Source organism: Cervus canadensis, chromosome 20, assembly GCF_019320065.1.
Source record: "Cervus canadensis isolate Bull #8, Minnesota chromosome 20, ASM1932006v1, whole genome shotgun sequence".
Taxonomy (NCBI): domain Eukaryota; kingdom Metazoa; phylum Chordata; class Mammalia; order Artiodactyla; family Cervidae; genus Cervus; species Cervus canadensis.
The window spans coordinates 12,280,285-12,294,976 of NC_057405.1; the positions used below are offsets into that span (position 1 = coordinate 12,280,285).

The 14,692-nt window shown below is 39.4% G+C and overlaps 1 protein-coding gene across 2 annotated transcripts in view; it reads right to left on the reverse strand.

Annotated features, from left to right (window-relative positions):
• Positions 1-465: 465 nt before the first annotated feature.
• FBXL4 (F-box and leucine rich repeat protein 4) overlaps positions 466-14,692 on the reverse strand; it is a 74,344-nt gene continuing 60,117 nt past the window's right edge. For both annotated transcript variants that reach the window (XM_043439379.1, XM_043439378.1), the window contains exons 7-9: positions 9,863-9,934; positions 6,768-7,080; positions 466-1,023 (exon numbers count right to left, since the gene is read on the reverse strand). In XM_043439379.1, the coding sequence (XP_043295314.1) occupies positions 860-1,023; positions 6,768-7,080; positions 9,863-9,934 (549 nt within the window). In that variant the 3' untranslated portion in view covers positions 466-859. The remainder of the gene's footprint in view (positions 1,024-6,767; positions 7,081-9,862; positions 9,935-14,692) is intronic.

Here is a 14,692-nt window from a genome sequence, read left to right on the forward strand (position 1 = left end):
TTTTCTACTTTCTTAGCAGCACAACTAAATCAATTTACCATCAACAAAACAAGGTTTCTTTGCTTTGTTTCCTCCACTATACCTGATTTCTGATTATTTAAGGTGCTGGGGGCACAGAAAAAACAAATAAATAAAATCCACATATAATTCAGATGACTTAAACCTTTCCCTCTGGCAAATTTTTAAGGCATCTGCCGAGCAGTTGTAAAATTATTTCATTTAGGACCTCTTGTTCTTATTTTTGCCCATCTTTTTATAGTTATTATCCAACAGTAAAATAGATAAACATATCAGAAGAAAAGTGGAGAAACGAAAAACTTTCAACTTGAATAATTAGTACATCAACTTAAAAAATAACCTTAACAGATGAAAAATAAGATTCTTCCTTCACACAACTCTGACAATTTTGTACATACCAAACAGAACACTGGTCATAAGGCTTATTATTAATAAGGCATCCTTACATGGAGGTGTGGAAAATTAATTTTATTTTTGCATAAATATCATGATACTTTATTGTCCAAAGTGCTCCTTTCAAAATAAGTTAAAATGTTTCCATATTACTTTTATCAAACATGTAGTTACTGACTGAAGCATTACACCACTGATTAACATAAGATAAAAATAATATGAGCCACTCAAATATTCTTGAAGGAAAGTGCTTACATTATTTTGTGAAAACATTTGATTAAATCATTGATTCAGTGATTTAAGGGACAATCCCACATATTTCTTTAAAATTCACGAATGTCTTAATGGGATATTAGGACATGCCCACCATTATAAAAATGAAACAAAATCAACCCCCAAACAAAGCCCTGAAAAAGCACATTCATTTTATTACAGGACATATATGGAGTCACTGGGTAAAGCTCTTTTTTATGAACACTTTCGGAAAGCTTGCACTGAGTTCCAGCACTGCTCTGTTATCGATCTGAGAACAGAAGGACACGTCAAGTAAGGACAGATCTTTGCAAGATTCCAGGAGTTTTCTTAAGGATGCCGGGCTCACCATTCTAGTTCCTGTTTAAAAACAATACAGAACAAAACGTTACACAACATGTGTATAATATCCTGATGAAGAGTTCCTTTTGTGAATTACTTAAAATACACTTAAAATAACCTTTTAAGAATTAAAATCATTTCTTAAATGACTTCATATTGAAATTGTCCTGTCAAAAATTTTTTTCCAGCCAAGCTGGTGAATCTAGGACCTGAATGTCATCAATAACCTACCCATTTGATTTTCATTCCTACCTCCCACCCTTTCCAGTCAGCTCCTCCAGACGTCCCTATTGCTGTTCACTCCAGTTCAAAACTGTTTGCACATCTCATTTTCCTGAACCCGTGGGTCAAATCGGGCCTCAATACTTAACAATGATTCAACCTCTAATTCCATGCAGTGCAATTACTGAGCAACTGCCCGGTAGAAACTTCTGTCTCAGGGAACTAGAGATACAAAGATGAGTGAGGCACGTGCCTGCCTTAAAGAACTCATTGACCAGAGATGAAAGCAAATACGTACAATACAACTTGATACGTTTCACAGTAAGTTTAAAACGGCACGACTGGAAGACAAATGATGGCTGATGAGTACTATTTAGCTCATAATAAATTTCAAGTGATTATGGGGTATTCAGACGGAATATAAATCATATAAATTATGTTAAGCACCTGATACATGGCAGGCACTCAATACATACCAAATATGACTAGGCTCTAAGATGTCATGTGTTGTAACTACAGATTTTCTAGGGAGGGGGGAAAAAAAAAAACCCCAATGGTATTGCGTATAGATTCGTGGCATGAGGATTAAAGTTTCTGAAACAGTAGTCTATGCCTTTTGCTGTGAGAAATCCTATCTCCTCCCCTCCCTGCCACAGACTTTAGAAGCTGTGACTATACTGCTATCCTGACTGTGACCAGCCCTGTGGCAAACCAATGCAGATCCTCCTAGGAATTCAGAATTGGGATTCAGTCTTGGAAGGAAAGTTATGACCACTCTAGATAGCATATTAAAAAGCAGAGACATTACTTTGCCAACAAAGGTCTGTCTGGTCAAGGCTATGGTTTTTCCAGTGGTCATGTATGGATGTGAGAGCTGGACTGTGAAGAAAGCTGAGTGCTGAAAAATTGATGCTTTTGAACTGTGGTGTTGCAGAAGACTCTTGAGTCCCTTGGACTGCAAGGAGATCCAACCAATCCATCCTGAAGGAGATCAGTCCTGGGTGTTCATTGGAAGGACTGATGCTGAAGCTGAAACTCCAATACTTTGGCCACCTCATGCGAAGAGCTGACTCATTGGAAAAGACCCTGATGCTGGGAGGGATTGGGGGCAGGAGGAGAAGGGGACGACAGAGGATGAGATGGTTGGATGGCATCACCGACTCCATGGATATGGGTTTGAGTAAACTCTGGGAGTTTGTGATGGACAGGGAGGCCTGGCATGCTGAGATTCATGGGGTCGCAAAGAGTCGGACACGACTGAGCAACTGAACTGAACTGAAAGTCTCCAGTGCCCACTCAATCTCTTGAACTAAAGACCTGGAAAACTGGGCCAGGGTTGCTATATTTGGGCATGTGCACCCCGAGAAGCAGATATGGTCAGCATGACAAGAGAAAAACAAAGCGGGACCAGGGGGAGATGCAGACACAGAGCCTAAGGCAGCAGAGGGAGGGCGTCGGGGCCGGGGGCCTCAGTAGGCAAGACAGGAGAAGGCAGGAAAAAGAGAAAAAGCTCCCTCGCCTTCCGATGGTTTTCGGTCCCTCCTGAGGTCTGACCACAGCCAGCTTCTACCCATGGGATCTGAGACGGACACCTGTATCTTCATGATAATTGTCTTTTTCGTATGCTTTAGTTGGTGGCTCAGACGGTAAAGGATCTGCCTGCAATGTGGGAGATTGGGTGGGGCAGATTCCCTGGAGAAGGGAATGTCCACCCACTCCAGTATTCATGCCTGGAGAATTCCATGGACAGAGGAGTCTGGTGGGCTACAGTCCAAGGGTCGCAAAGAGTCAGACATGACTGAGACTAACACTATACTGTAAGCTATCCTGAGCGGGATTTCGTTATTTAAGATCAGAAAACTTCACTGACACCTGTGAACTTTTTCACTTAGGGTTGTGACCATTGTCTACTTGCTAGTCTTGGTCATTTGAATCTGAGTTTCCTGATAAACCTTTGTTGTTCAATTGCTAAGTCGTGTCCAACTCTTTTGTGACCCCATGGACTATAGCCCATCGGACTCCCCAGGCAAGAATACTGGAGTGGGAGTCATTTCCTCCTCCAGGGGATTTTTTTGGACCCAAGGATCAAACCTGTGTTTCCTGCGTTGCAGCTAGGACTCTTTACCACGGAGCCACTAGGAAGTCTTTCCTGATAAATTTGGAGCTCCTAAAGCCCAAGAGAACGTCAGGGAAGGAGGTCAGAGACTGAACGTTTTACTGGCCGGCGTCCCCGACCTACGCTTCCAGGGCACTCTGTGATGTTGTTTTGTTGTCTGCTTAGGACACAGTTCTGTTTTCAGTCAGCTTGCTCCTTCAGGGCACTGAGTATCTCCCGTGTTGAAAACAAGGCCAAACACAATATACGCTCAATAGGTGTGCATCAACGGAAGGATGAAGCGATGGTGGCTAATTTCCCAATGCCATTACCCTGGTGTCGACCCTCGTTAGATGGATTATTGCAGCCAGTCTCTCTGATTTTGATCTCTTCCTTCTCCAAGTCACCTACTACTCATTTCCAGGTAAAGATTCCTAAAACATAGCTCTAAACATATCCCTCATACCCCTAACTGAAGCCCAGTAAGAGCTCTTGTTTAATTTTGTGCAGATATTCATCCTGGAGCTCAAAACTCCCCATGATACCCTCCATTATACCAACATTTTAGATCAAATAAGACTGCCTGTTCGCTAAGATATCCTGTAATTTCAACAGCTTTGCTTTTGCTTCATGCTGTTCTTTCTGCCTAAAATGCCTCCTCCCCCAATTTCTCGCTCACTTTTTAAGTCTATCTTTCAAATACCTATTAGCCTTTAAAAAAAATTATTTTATATATTTTTGGCTGTGCTGGATCTCTGTTGCTAAGCATGGCTTTTCTCTAGGTGCGGTAGCAGGGGTTACTCTCTAGCTGTAGCACGTGGGTTTCTCACTGCAGTGGCCTCTCTTCTTGCAGAGCTCGGGCTCTAAGACAACGGGACTTCAGTAGTTGGGCACATGGGCTCAGTTGCCCTGCAGCAAGTGGGATCTTCCTGGACCAGGGATCGAACCAGTGTCCCCTGCACTGACAGATGGATTCTCAACCACTGGACCACCAGGGCAGTCCCCTATTAGCCTTTTGAATGAAGCCTTTCCTTCTTTCTCTGATCATATATATATTTCTCTTTGCTTTGAGCTTCCTCGAGATGGACTTGCTTCTAGTTTGCCTTACAGCTATTTTTATGCTTGTTTTATTCCTTCTTGCTAGGTTATCAACTCTCTGAAGACAGGGACTCTACCTTATGCAGCTTTGTACTGATAGAGAAGTACGTTTAGTAGGAAGAAGCTATGCCACTTAATGTTCATATGTGCTAACCACAAAATGACAAATAAAATAATGAATATCAGCATAGCTTAACTAAGAATCCCTTTTAAAAGAAAACAATAAGGATTCTAACACTAAATGGTGGAAAGAAACCAAAAAACAATAAAAATACAGCACAGTGGTTAGAAGCAGAGACTCTGGTTCAAGTCCAGGTTCCTTACTAGTCAGGAGCCCTGGACAAATCATTTTAACCTGTTTCCACCTGTTTCTCCTCTGTGGCTAATATATCTATTAATACCTCATAAGGTTATGGTGATGATTAAATAAGTTAAAATATGCTCAGAACAGTATAAAGCATACAGTCCCATCACTGTTAACATTATGAATTATTATTAGTGATATTTTTTTACTGTGCTCTTTATATTTGAAATAAGATGCTCCAATATATTTGCATGATGGTCATCTTCCACTGAAAATTATATAATTATACTCAGCAAAATAAATAATGATACTCCCTTGTTCATGCAAGTCACACATATTTCAAAAGAAGTCATGATACTTCTTACTTGCATTTATGTCTCTGTCAAGTAATTCATACATTCATAGACCTAACTTAGGCTACCTGACAACAGAACCCATGGTCCATAACAACTGTGCTTTGTTTTGGGATCAGTGTTAACTTATATCTTTGTAGTTTGGTAGCATTGTTTTCAGATACTGGCTACTCTCCATCTCTAGAGTATGTTTCGGAGTTTATTTGAGGGTTTTTTGGAGGGGGAGCTGTAAAATAGCTTTTAAACAACACTGGCACCATTCTCTGAAGTGAAGCCTGATGCAATTCGTGATTATTTTAAAAGGCCTTTGGCTGCTTTTTCTCATCGTCCCTGTGACTTTGACTTTTTTTTCTGAACATTTCAAAATATTTATCTTATAAAAAAGTCTAGGCTAATTCAAGGGAGAACATGAATAGGCAGGAAAAGAAACAAGCAAGTTTTGGTGTTTTGAAAAGACAGTACTGATCCTGGGGTCAAAATCCTTGTACTTGACCCTTGCTCTGTTACATGTTAACTGTTGGCTCCAGCATCCTCAACTATGAAGAGACAATGATATCCGGCTTTCTGAGCTATGAAGATGAAGGAGAATATAATACAGAAGAAGTATCTAGCAGAAAGTGTGTATATAATAGACAAGAAGTTCTTCCTAAGTTTTTGTTAATCAACTGTTTCTTTTATTGATTTTTAAAAATGCATTTACTTTTACTGAAGTATAGTTGATTTATAATGTTGTATTAGTTTCAGTATGTGGTATAATGATTCAGTAATTTTTGAAGATTGTATTACATTATAAGTTATTATAAGATACTGGATATAATTCTAGCCTATATCTCTTTGTTACTTAGTTTGTAACTATTAATCCCATAGGCTCAATTTTCCCTTCCTAAGTTTTTAAGAAACAATTTCTGCCTGTAAGTAACTTGGATAAGTAACATATGACTATATAAGCAACACCTACAAATGTACCATAAGCCTGGACTGTGGAGAGATTTTAAGTGAAACCAGAAACACCAAGGCTGAAAAGATTCAGGTTTCCCTTTGGTTACATGTTGAATAAACAGGAAAAGATATAACTAGAACTTCAAGGACTAATTTATTAGTATTAATAGATTACCAGAAACACAGTGCAAGTGTTTTGAGTTCACAACTGTGTGGGCAATTATAACCGTGGCATTCTAGCAATTCTGGCCAACATCAGAAGTAACAAAATATCACACGGTTTCTGGCTGTAAATTGCAATAAAGGAATCCCAGGAACACAAGGAATCCCAGAACTGGGAAGGATTTTCAATAGCTCTGCCTTAGGGTAGAACTACTCCTAAAAGCACAATCATCAGGGATAGAGACTTACAGTATTCTTTAATCAAGAATTTAACATCAAGAAGCCGTGTGTGTGTGTGTCTTGAATTCATTATACAAATGAATTATTTCTTATCTGTCAATAAAAATGGAGAACACGGCTCATACAAACTCTCATCCTTCTCACTAGATCAAGAACTAAGGATTATTCAGAGCTTTCTGATAAGTTCAATGATAAAATTCTGTTACTGCCCTCCCTCTCTTACTTAAGGACATTTATAATTATCAAGACAACATTTTGATTGCATCCAAGATTTTTTTTTCTTTATAAAATGTCTGAGGTTAGCTTTAATGTCAAGGCTTTAAAACAAAACTTACAGACTGCACCTTACCTAGTATGTCCAGCTGGCGTAATCTGGTACAATTACAGGCCAGTTCTTCGATGTCTGTGTCACACACCGACCTGTTAGCCGTTAGAAAGAGTTTCTGCAAGTTTGGGAGCTGGCGTGCCAGTCTGGCGAAGCAGCCAGTGCTGCTCTGCAGGGTAGGGCACCAGCCGAGGTCAAGCTCCTCCAGAAGCGGACACCCAGAAGCCAGCTCTGATATCCCATTCTCAGTGATGTTCTTACACCTCCACAGATCCAGAGTCCGGAGTTTTTTACACTTGGCTCCTATCATGCTAGCTGTCACATCATAGTCTTCAATCTGGAAATCAAGTAATTTAGGTCTTTCCCACACTCTGCTCAGAAACAGGAACTGTCTGGAGCATGTTCAAACATCCTTAATCACCTCCTGTTGTTTGCTTCCATGTAAACATCCCCACGTTGCAGATAATACAGATCTGCTCACTCATCTCCCAGAGCAGCCGCTGTTTCATAAAACAGCAAGGGTAATCACGTCCTTAAAAATCCACTTAAAAGAATTCCTGACAGGACGTTAATGAAGTAAATCCAAAGGCAGCCTGAAATCCTCAGGCCCTCCGGAAGAATCTGAGGATTATTCAGTGTTCTTGTGTGCCTCCCACTGTGACAATGCTGTTCCCACTTTGATAGGTACGTAAGACCTCCCTGATAAAGGCCTATACTTTGCCAGGCTCTAAAATAGGAAGTGAATATGTTGGTAGTACTAATAAAGATACTAGTTTTGGTTAAATGAGGTCCTTGGAGACTGAAGATGGAACCTGAAAATAATTTAGATCTCGATACGTTAGCTGTTGTCAGTTATCAGGGGTGTCCAGTGATTTAACTCATGATCATGGGAATAGCTTCTACTAACCAAGAATTAAACACTGCTATTCACAGACTTTGACTGTTTTAATGTTTCTTTAAACAGATCCTTTTTAAGAGTTTTATTTGCTTTTGTTATAATCAGGTATTGGCATTATCACCAGACATCAAAAGGAAATGAAACAGCAAACATTTCCAATGATTACTTCCTTTTGTTTCTTTCTTTATTCATATTTTCATCTACAATGTGCCAGCACTACTCCAGATATCAGGAACAACCGTGAACCAAAAAAAAAAAAAAAAAATACTGTGCTCACATTTCTTGGAAAGACATACAGACAGATAAGTGAGCAAAATAAATTCAGACAGTGATAAGTAAAATAATAAAACAAGGTGCCGTGAGAGTGATTACAGTGGCAGGGGTTGAAGGAGGGGGGAGCGGCTGCCAGGGCCTCTGGGAATGAGTGGGACACATTCACAGAGGTAACACGGAAAAACAGGTTCAGTGTCAGGAAAAGCTAGAAAATACTGGCTTCAGCAAAGGCAAACTGTCTCTTTACTGTAGGACATACTATTGAAAATGTCAGGAGGAGGATATAGGAGCATCATTTCCTAATTTTGACCCAGAATTTCTATTTGCCCTACTCTCTCCCATAAATACACAACCTTCTAAATTGAATATCTTTTAGGACTAACGTTCCATAGGTCAACTTTGGAAAAGGTTGCCTGCTACTACACCTAATTCCAACTGTAAACATACATAATTCCAACTCTAAAGTGCCTGTGATCAGAGGCCTGTTTTTCTAGAGAATGCTGCTCTACTTTATGGGGAGGTAATTAACAGGCAGAAACCTCTAGCCAAAGATAAAACAGGGTCCTTACCAATCTAAAGAAGGCGGGCTAACCACAGGCAAAGATCCAAGTGACAGTGACTGGCTGGTGTTGTCACAGAAGTGCCATGGAATGTCACTGAACTCATCTAGAAGAGAAACTAGAAGGACCAACAGAAGCCCATGAAATGGCTTACGAAGGTAAAAAGGTGATCAGAAGTAAACAAAACCTAATGCTGAGTGAGTAGGCTCCCAAGATCCAGAGACCAAGATGAGCCTGAGCCTGTGAAAGCCAAAATCTTAGTCCCTCGGTCATGTCTGACTCTTTGCGACTCCATGGACTGTAGACCCATAGGCTCTCTGTCCATGGAATTTTCCAGGCAAGACTATCGGAGTGGGTAGCCATTCCCTTCTCCAGGGTATCTTCCTAACCCAGGGATCAAACCCAGGTCTCCTGCACTGCAGGCAGATTCTTTATGCTCGGAGCCACCAAAGAAGCCCACCTGAGTCTATACACGTGGTTTAACAAGGCCTAAGAAACTTTGATCTTGCAACCATCCTGCTTATTAAGGTCTTCCTAATAAGAGGATGCAAAACTGGAATGATTTAGGATCTCCTGAATCTGCTTTGAGTGTGTGTGTGTGGGGTGGGGGCAGGTAAGAAAATAAAAAGGAATCGATTGCTCCACAGTCAGTTACACTGGGAGATGCACTTCCTTTGAGTGTGTATGCATGCACACATGCACGCACGCGCGCACGCACACACACACACACACACACACACCAAGGGCTCTGCTATCCCTTAAGTGTCAGCACTACTAACCATGCCATTTAGTTGAAAAACATTTAATTTATGCCATGAACTCTTTCAATGACATGTAAGCTACAATTTTAAATCTCAAGATTATTTATTCCAAGAGTCTCTAGACTTTTGGATTTCACAGACCAGTGACACTTCAAAAATACGTGAGCATCAACATAGGCTGGTGTCCATCATTTTATCTTACTCAGTAAGGACAGTAAAACAAACGTAAAAGCAAACAAAATAAATTTATCTACTATCATCATTTCCAGGAAATAATCTTAGATCTCAAAAACTAAAATTAGCCTCATGAAAAAGTTACCAAACTACTGGCATTTGGGTATGACTGATTTATTATTTTGTAAAGAAGCCCAGAGAGGTAAATAGCTTGTCTGAGATACCATCTTACTTGAGGTAGAACCACCCACTTTACACCACACTATACTTCTTTCCTTGTTCTCACAGATAAGTAATGTCCATGTTTCAAAGACAAACTCTTTGATTTAAGAAAAATGTTTGAAAGTGGGGTGCACAGTTGTTAACCATAAATCTGAAAAGCTGTGGGTGGGTGTGGAGTGGGTCGGGATAAAATTCACCCATGGGAAGAAAAAAGAATTTTCCAATACTTACCATGACACAACTACCCAAACTGAGGTGCTGAAGGTCTGAACAGAAGTTCAAAATGCTGAGCAGGGCTGTTTGCTGCCATTGGGACCCACATCAGACACAAATAAGGAAAAAGAAAGAAAGTGAAACAAAGAGAAGAGGTCAATTAGACATTAAGGGCTGTCACTGCTTTTCCTGAAACAGAGCTCAAAACCTCAGTTACAGACACCACAAATGCCATTTAATGAGTCCCCAGGTGTTCACACCATTGATTGGCTTGGAGTCAAGGTAATCATTACTCGTCTCCACGTAAGTCGTCACTCTGTATATGATTTTGCGTGCCCTAAAGACACCTATATTCCCTATGACCTCTCAGTGCATTTCCCAAAGGTAAGCAATTTGAAAGCCTGGTGAAGACGAAATAACAAGATAAGCCAAACCATCCCTCCCTAAAAAAAAAAAAAAAAATTCCAAGAGCTGGTGACAGTGCAGAACAGCACAGCTTTGACATTCGCTGATCAGCTGCAGCCTGATGGAGCTGCCAATAGCCACCCCAAATCAGGACGGAGCCGGTGACTTTAATGTCAGAGGATTCTCCTTGTTGACAAGGATCCCAACAACCATCGAGCACCTGTCACTAGCAACATGCTGACTGAAGTGTATGCAATGTGCGCTTTCTAGTCATGTTCCTGCCATTTCAGCCCATCCATCCTGGGCAGTGAAAACGGTCTCACCACTAAAGAAACCCAAAGGTGTGCGAGACTGCCACATAATCATGGTTCCTGAAACATCTCTAAACAATCAAAATTGCACTTGATTACATGCCCACTGTGACAAATTTTAAAGCAAACAATGCAAAACATTCAGATTTCTAGTTTTTCTTTCATAAACTAAAAAAAAAAATTACTACTCAAACATGTGGCAAACTTTCTAAATATTTGAGCTAAATTAACATCTAACAAAATTAAAATGATAGTATACAACCTCTGTTTAATCTATTTCAAGTGTTACAAAACCAAAAAAAAAAAAAAAAGCAGTTAGTGCTATATTTTAAATGGATAACCAACAAGGACCTACTGAATAGCAGTACATGGAACTCTCTGCTCAATGTTATGTGGCAGCCTGGGTGGGAGCGGTGTTTGGGGCAGAATAGATACATGTATATGTATGGCTGAGTTCCTTTGCTGTTCACGACTAATTATACTTATTTAGGCAAATATTTTACAATAACTTACACGGTCTGCATATTAAATTGAGAATTAAAAATTCATTTAATTGTAGATAAAAATGATCATTTTTCATTCCCACCTTAAAAAAGGAACTAACATAGAACATAAGAGATTCATATTGAATGATATCACACATCTTTCCTAAGTAAGAGATGAGAGATCAAATGCTGAGACCAAGCTATGAGGGGATAAGAATGACCTTGGAAGAGATGCAGTGAGGAATGTAACAAGGAGTCAAATAGAGATAAATAAAAGGGTTGATTGGTAGCACCGAAGTGAGCAAGCACAAGTTAACAGTTTCCTGACTTTCCAGTAGAGCTCATGATAAGCCAGACACTGTGGGAATACCCAGATATCAGTTCAGTTCGGTCACTCAGTTGTGTCTGACTCTTTGCAACCCCAAAGACTGCAGCACGCCAGGCATCCCTGTCTATCACCAACTCCTAGAGCTTGCTCAAACTCATGTCCATCGAGTCAGTGATGCCATCCAACCATCTCATCCTCTGTTGTACCCTTCTCCTCCTGCTTTCAATCTTTCCCAGGTATAGAGCACACATCTATAGATCAGCCTGCAATCTCTCCAAATCCAGTTAACCAATCCCCTCCTACAGTATCTTAGTATCTTTTCTTTTCTCTGTTCTATTAGTATTTAGAATGAAAGTACTACTATTGATGATAAAACAAAAAGCAAAAACTGCCTCTTCCCTTCTAGACATAAAATGACCTGATTTTAAAGAGACCACAGACTCAATGATTTAGAGCAGGAGTTGATGAAACACTGTTCATTGCCAAATTAGCCTGTTGTCTGTTTTCGTAAATAAAGTTTTGTTGAAACAAGGCACACCCATTTCTTTCTGTATTGTTTATAATTTTTCACTCTACAGCAGCAGGGCTGAGTAGTTATGACAGAGACCATATGGCCTGCAAGGTCGAAAATATTTACTATCCTCAGAATGAACGAGCCCACCTCCACCTTAAGAAAACAATTCTACCTTAATGACTACTTGCAGCACTTCTACACTTCTAGAACACACAAACAGATGGATTAAAGCTACATTAAAGGTACTACAAAAAAAAGGTATTCAGAAATAAAAACTGAACAATTTTATGAACCTCTCATTTAAAAGATTTAAGATACCTTTAAGGTCCCCAAATTGACAAATTCTGCTGGTTAGTCCTGGAAAATTCAATATAAGCATAAGAGCAGCTCTATAAAATTAAAATACAATTTAAATAGTTAGTAGCTTTAATAATGCAAAGCAGCAGATTCATTTTCAAATGAGTTTGCAATTTTTAAACAAAGGTCAACGTTATTTAAATCGCTGTGGAAAGGGAGTCACTAAGAAGTGACTGGATCCATGTTAATTCCTTCCACAGAATTTTCAAAACATACTCGAGGTCAGTCGTCCCCAGCCTGTTAGGCACCAGTGACAGGTTTCCTGGAAGATAATTTTTCCATGGACCAGGGTTGGGGGGACCGGTTTGGGGATGACTCAAGTGCTCTACATTTACTGTGCACTTTACTTCTATTAGTATTACATCAGCTCCACCTCAGATCGTCAGGCATTAGATCCCAGAGGTTGGGGACCCCTGCGCTAGATGAATGCTGTGGCACCCAGTAGGATTCCCATTCATAAAGAAAGAATCCTTTTGCATTCTACCTGAAATCTACCTACTAGCCTTGATCAGCAGCTTCAAAATCCAATGGATAACTATAGGTTACAGAGAATTATTATTGCCTCTACTTGTTACAAGGAAATTTATTAAGAAATGAAGGAGGGATTCCCTGGTGGCTTGTGGGAAAGAAGCCGCCTGCCAGTGAAGGAGACACCGGTGCATTGCCTGGCCCAGGAGGATCCCACATGCCGGGAGCAACTAAGCCCTTGCACCACAACTACTAAGTCTGTGCTCCAGAACCCGGGAGTCCCAAAAACCTGAGGCCACACGCCCACAACTACTGAAGCCCTCGCACTCTAGAGCCTGACCTGCAACAAGAGAAACCACTGCAATGAGAAGCCTGCACATCACCCTAAACAAGAGCCGCTGCTCACCGAGACTAGACAGCCTATGCAGCAGTGAAGACCCAGCACAGCCAAAAATAAATACATAAAACATTTAAAAAGCATGTGTAAAAGATGAAAGAAGATAGAAATTCAGATTTTCACTGACAGTTTCTTTAAGAGATGCTATCCATAAAGTAATCTCCTATCATAATCTTTCTTCCAGACTTCTAAAGGGCTAAGCAAAAATACTTAGTAAAATGATAACTGCTGCTTATTATACTTACATATAAGCTTTAGATAGTCCAGATTTATAGCTTAGTAGAATAACAGTTATATATATATATCATGCACATCTTGTAATGAGACCTTATATAACCCACATATGCAATATTATGGTCACTATTTTACATTAACATAGGTTTATAATTATTATAACTAGTTAATAAGTTTTACAATTAAAATTTTTTACAGTTAAAAATTGTTGCTTATCTTTAATAATGAATACAACCCTTACATACAACACTCTTAATACAGGATGATAAAATTTTTAAAATCAGTATTTTCTACTCTAAAACATGATTCCTAGACAGCATATTAATGAAACAGATAACAAGTCTATATATCACAAACATACATTAACTAAAATAGACTAGTGACATCACCTTATCACAAATGTGCTTTCACGGATGATGTTTCAAACACATCAGAGCAGTAACTACAAGTAATGAGGTGAGATGTGAGAAAAGTACATCCACTAATGAATATTTATAAATTTACATAAGAAATACCACCAAAGAAATCCTAAGAACACAATAACTCAGTTACTGAAATTTAAGATACACATACATGTGTGAATTTCTCTTTCACTAATTTAATTTTTTGGGGGACCAGCATTCCAATATCAATAAATTTGGGTAAGGGAAATATAGACTAAAAGTTGAAGCATTTTAAGAACTATTTAAAGTACTTGAAACTAACTATATTTAGGATATTTAAATTCAATTACTTTATAGATGTTTGGATAAATCATCTACTGTAAACTGTTTCTTTTATAGTGTTTAAATATATAATATGATACAGTTTATATACTGATACATAACCACAACTTGAAAACAATATTGTCTTTAACAGGTTAAACCTGAAGATCAACACTGTGGTAGAAAAGTTAGACTTCTGATTGAGCTCTAAAAAGAGAATGTTCAAGATTATGTCATTATTCAGTCGCTCAGTCGAGTCTGACTCTGCAACCTCATGGACACCAGGCTTCCCTGTCCCTCACCATCTCCCAGAGTTTGCCCAGGAAACTATCTTGGGCGAACTAAATAAGCAGAGTGACAATATAGAGCCTTGTCATACTCCTTTCCAATTCTGAACCAGTCCACTGTTCCATGTCCAATTCTGTTTCTTCTTGACCTTCACACAGGTTTCTCAGGAGACACTTAAGGTGGTCTGGTATTCCCATCTCTTTAAGAATTTTCCAGTTTGTTGTGATCCACACAGTCAAAGGCTTTCACATAGTCAGTGAAGCACATGTTTTTCTGGAATTCTCTTGCTTTCTGTATAATCCAATGAATGTTGGCAATTTGATATCTGGTTCCTCTGCATTTTCTAAATCCAGCTTG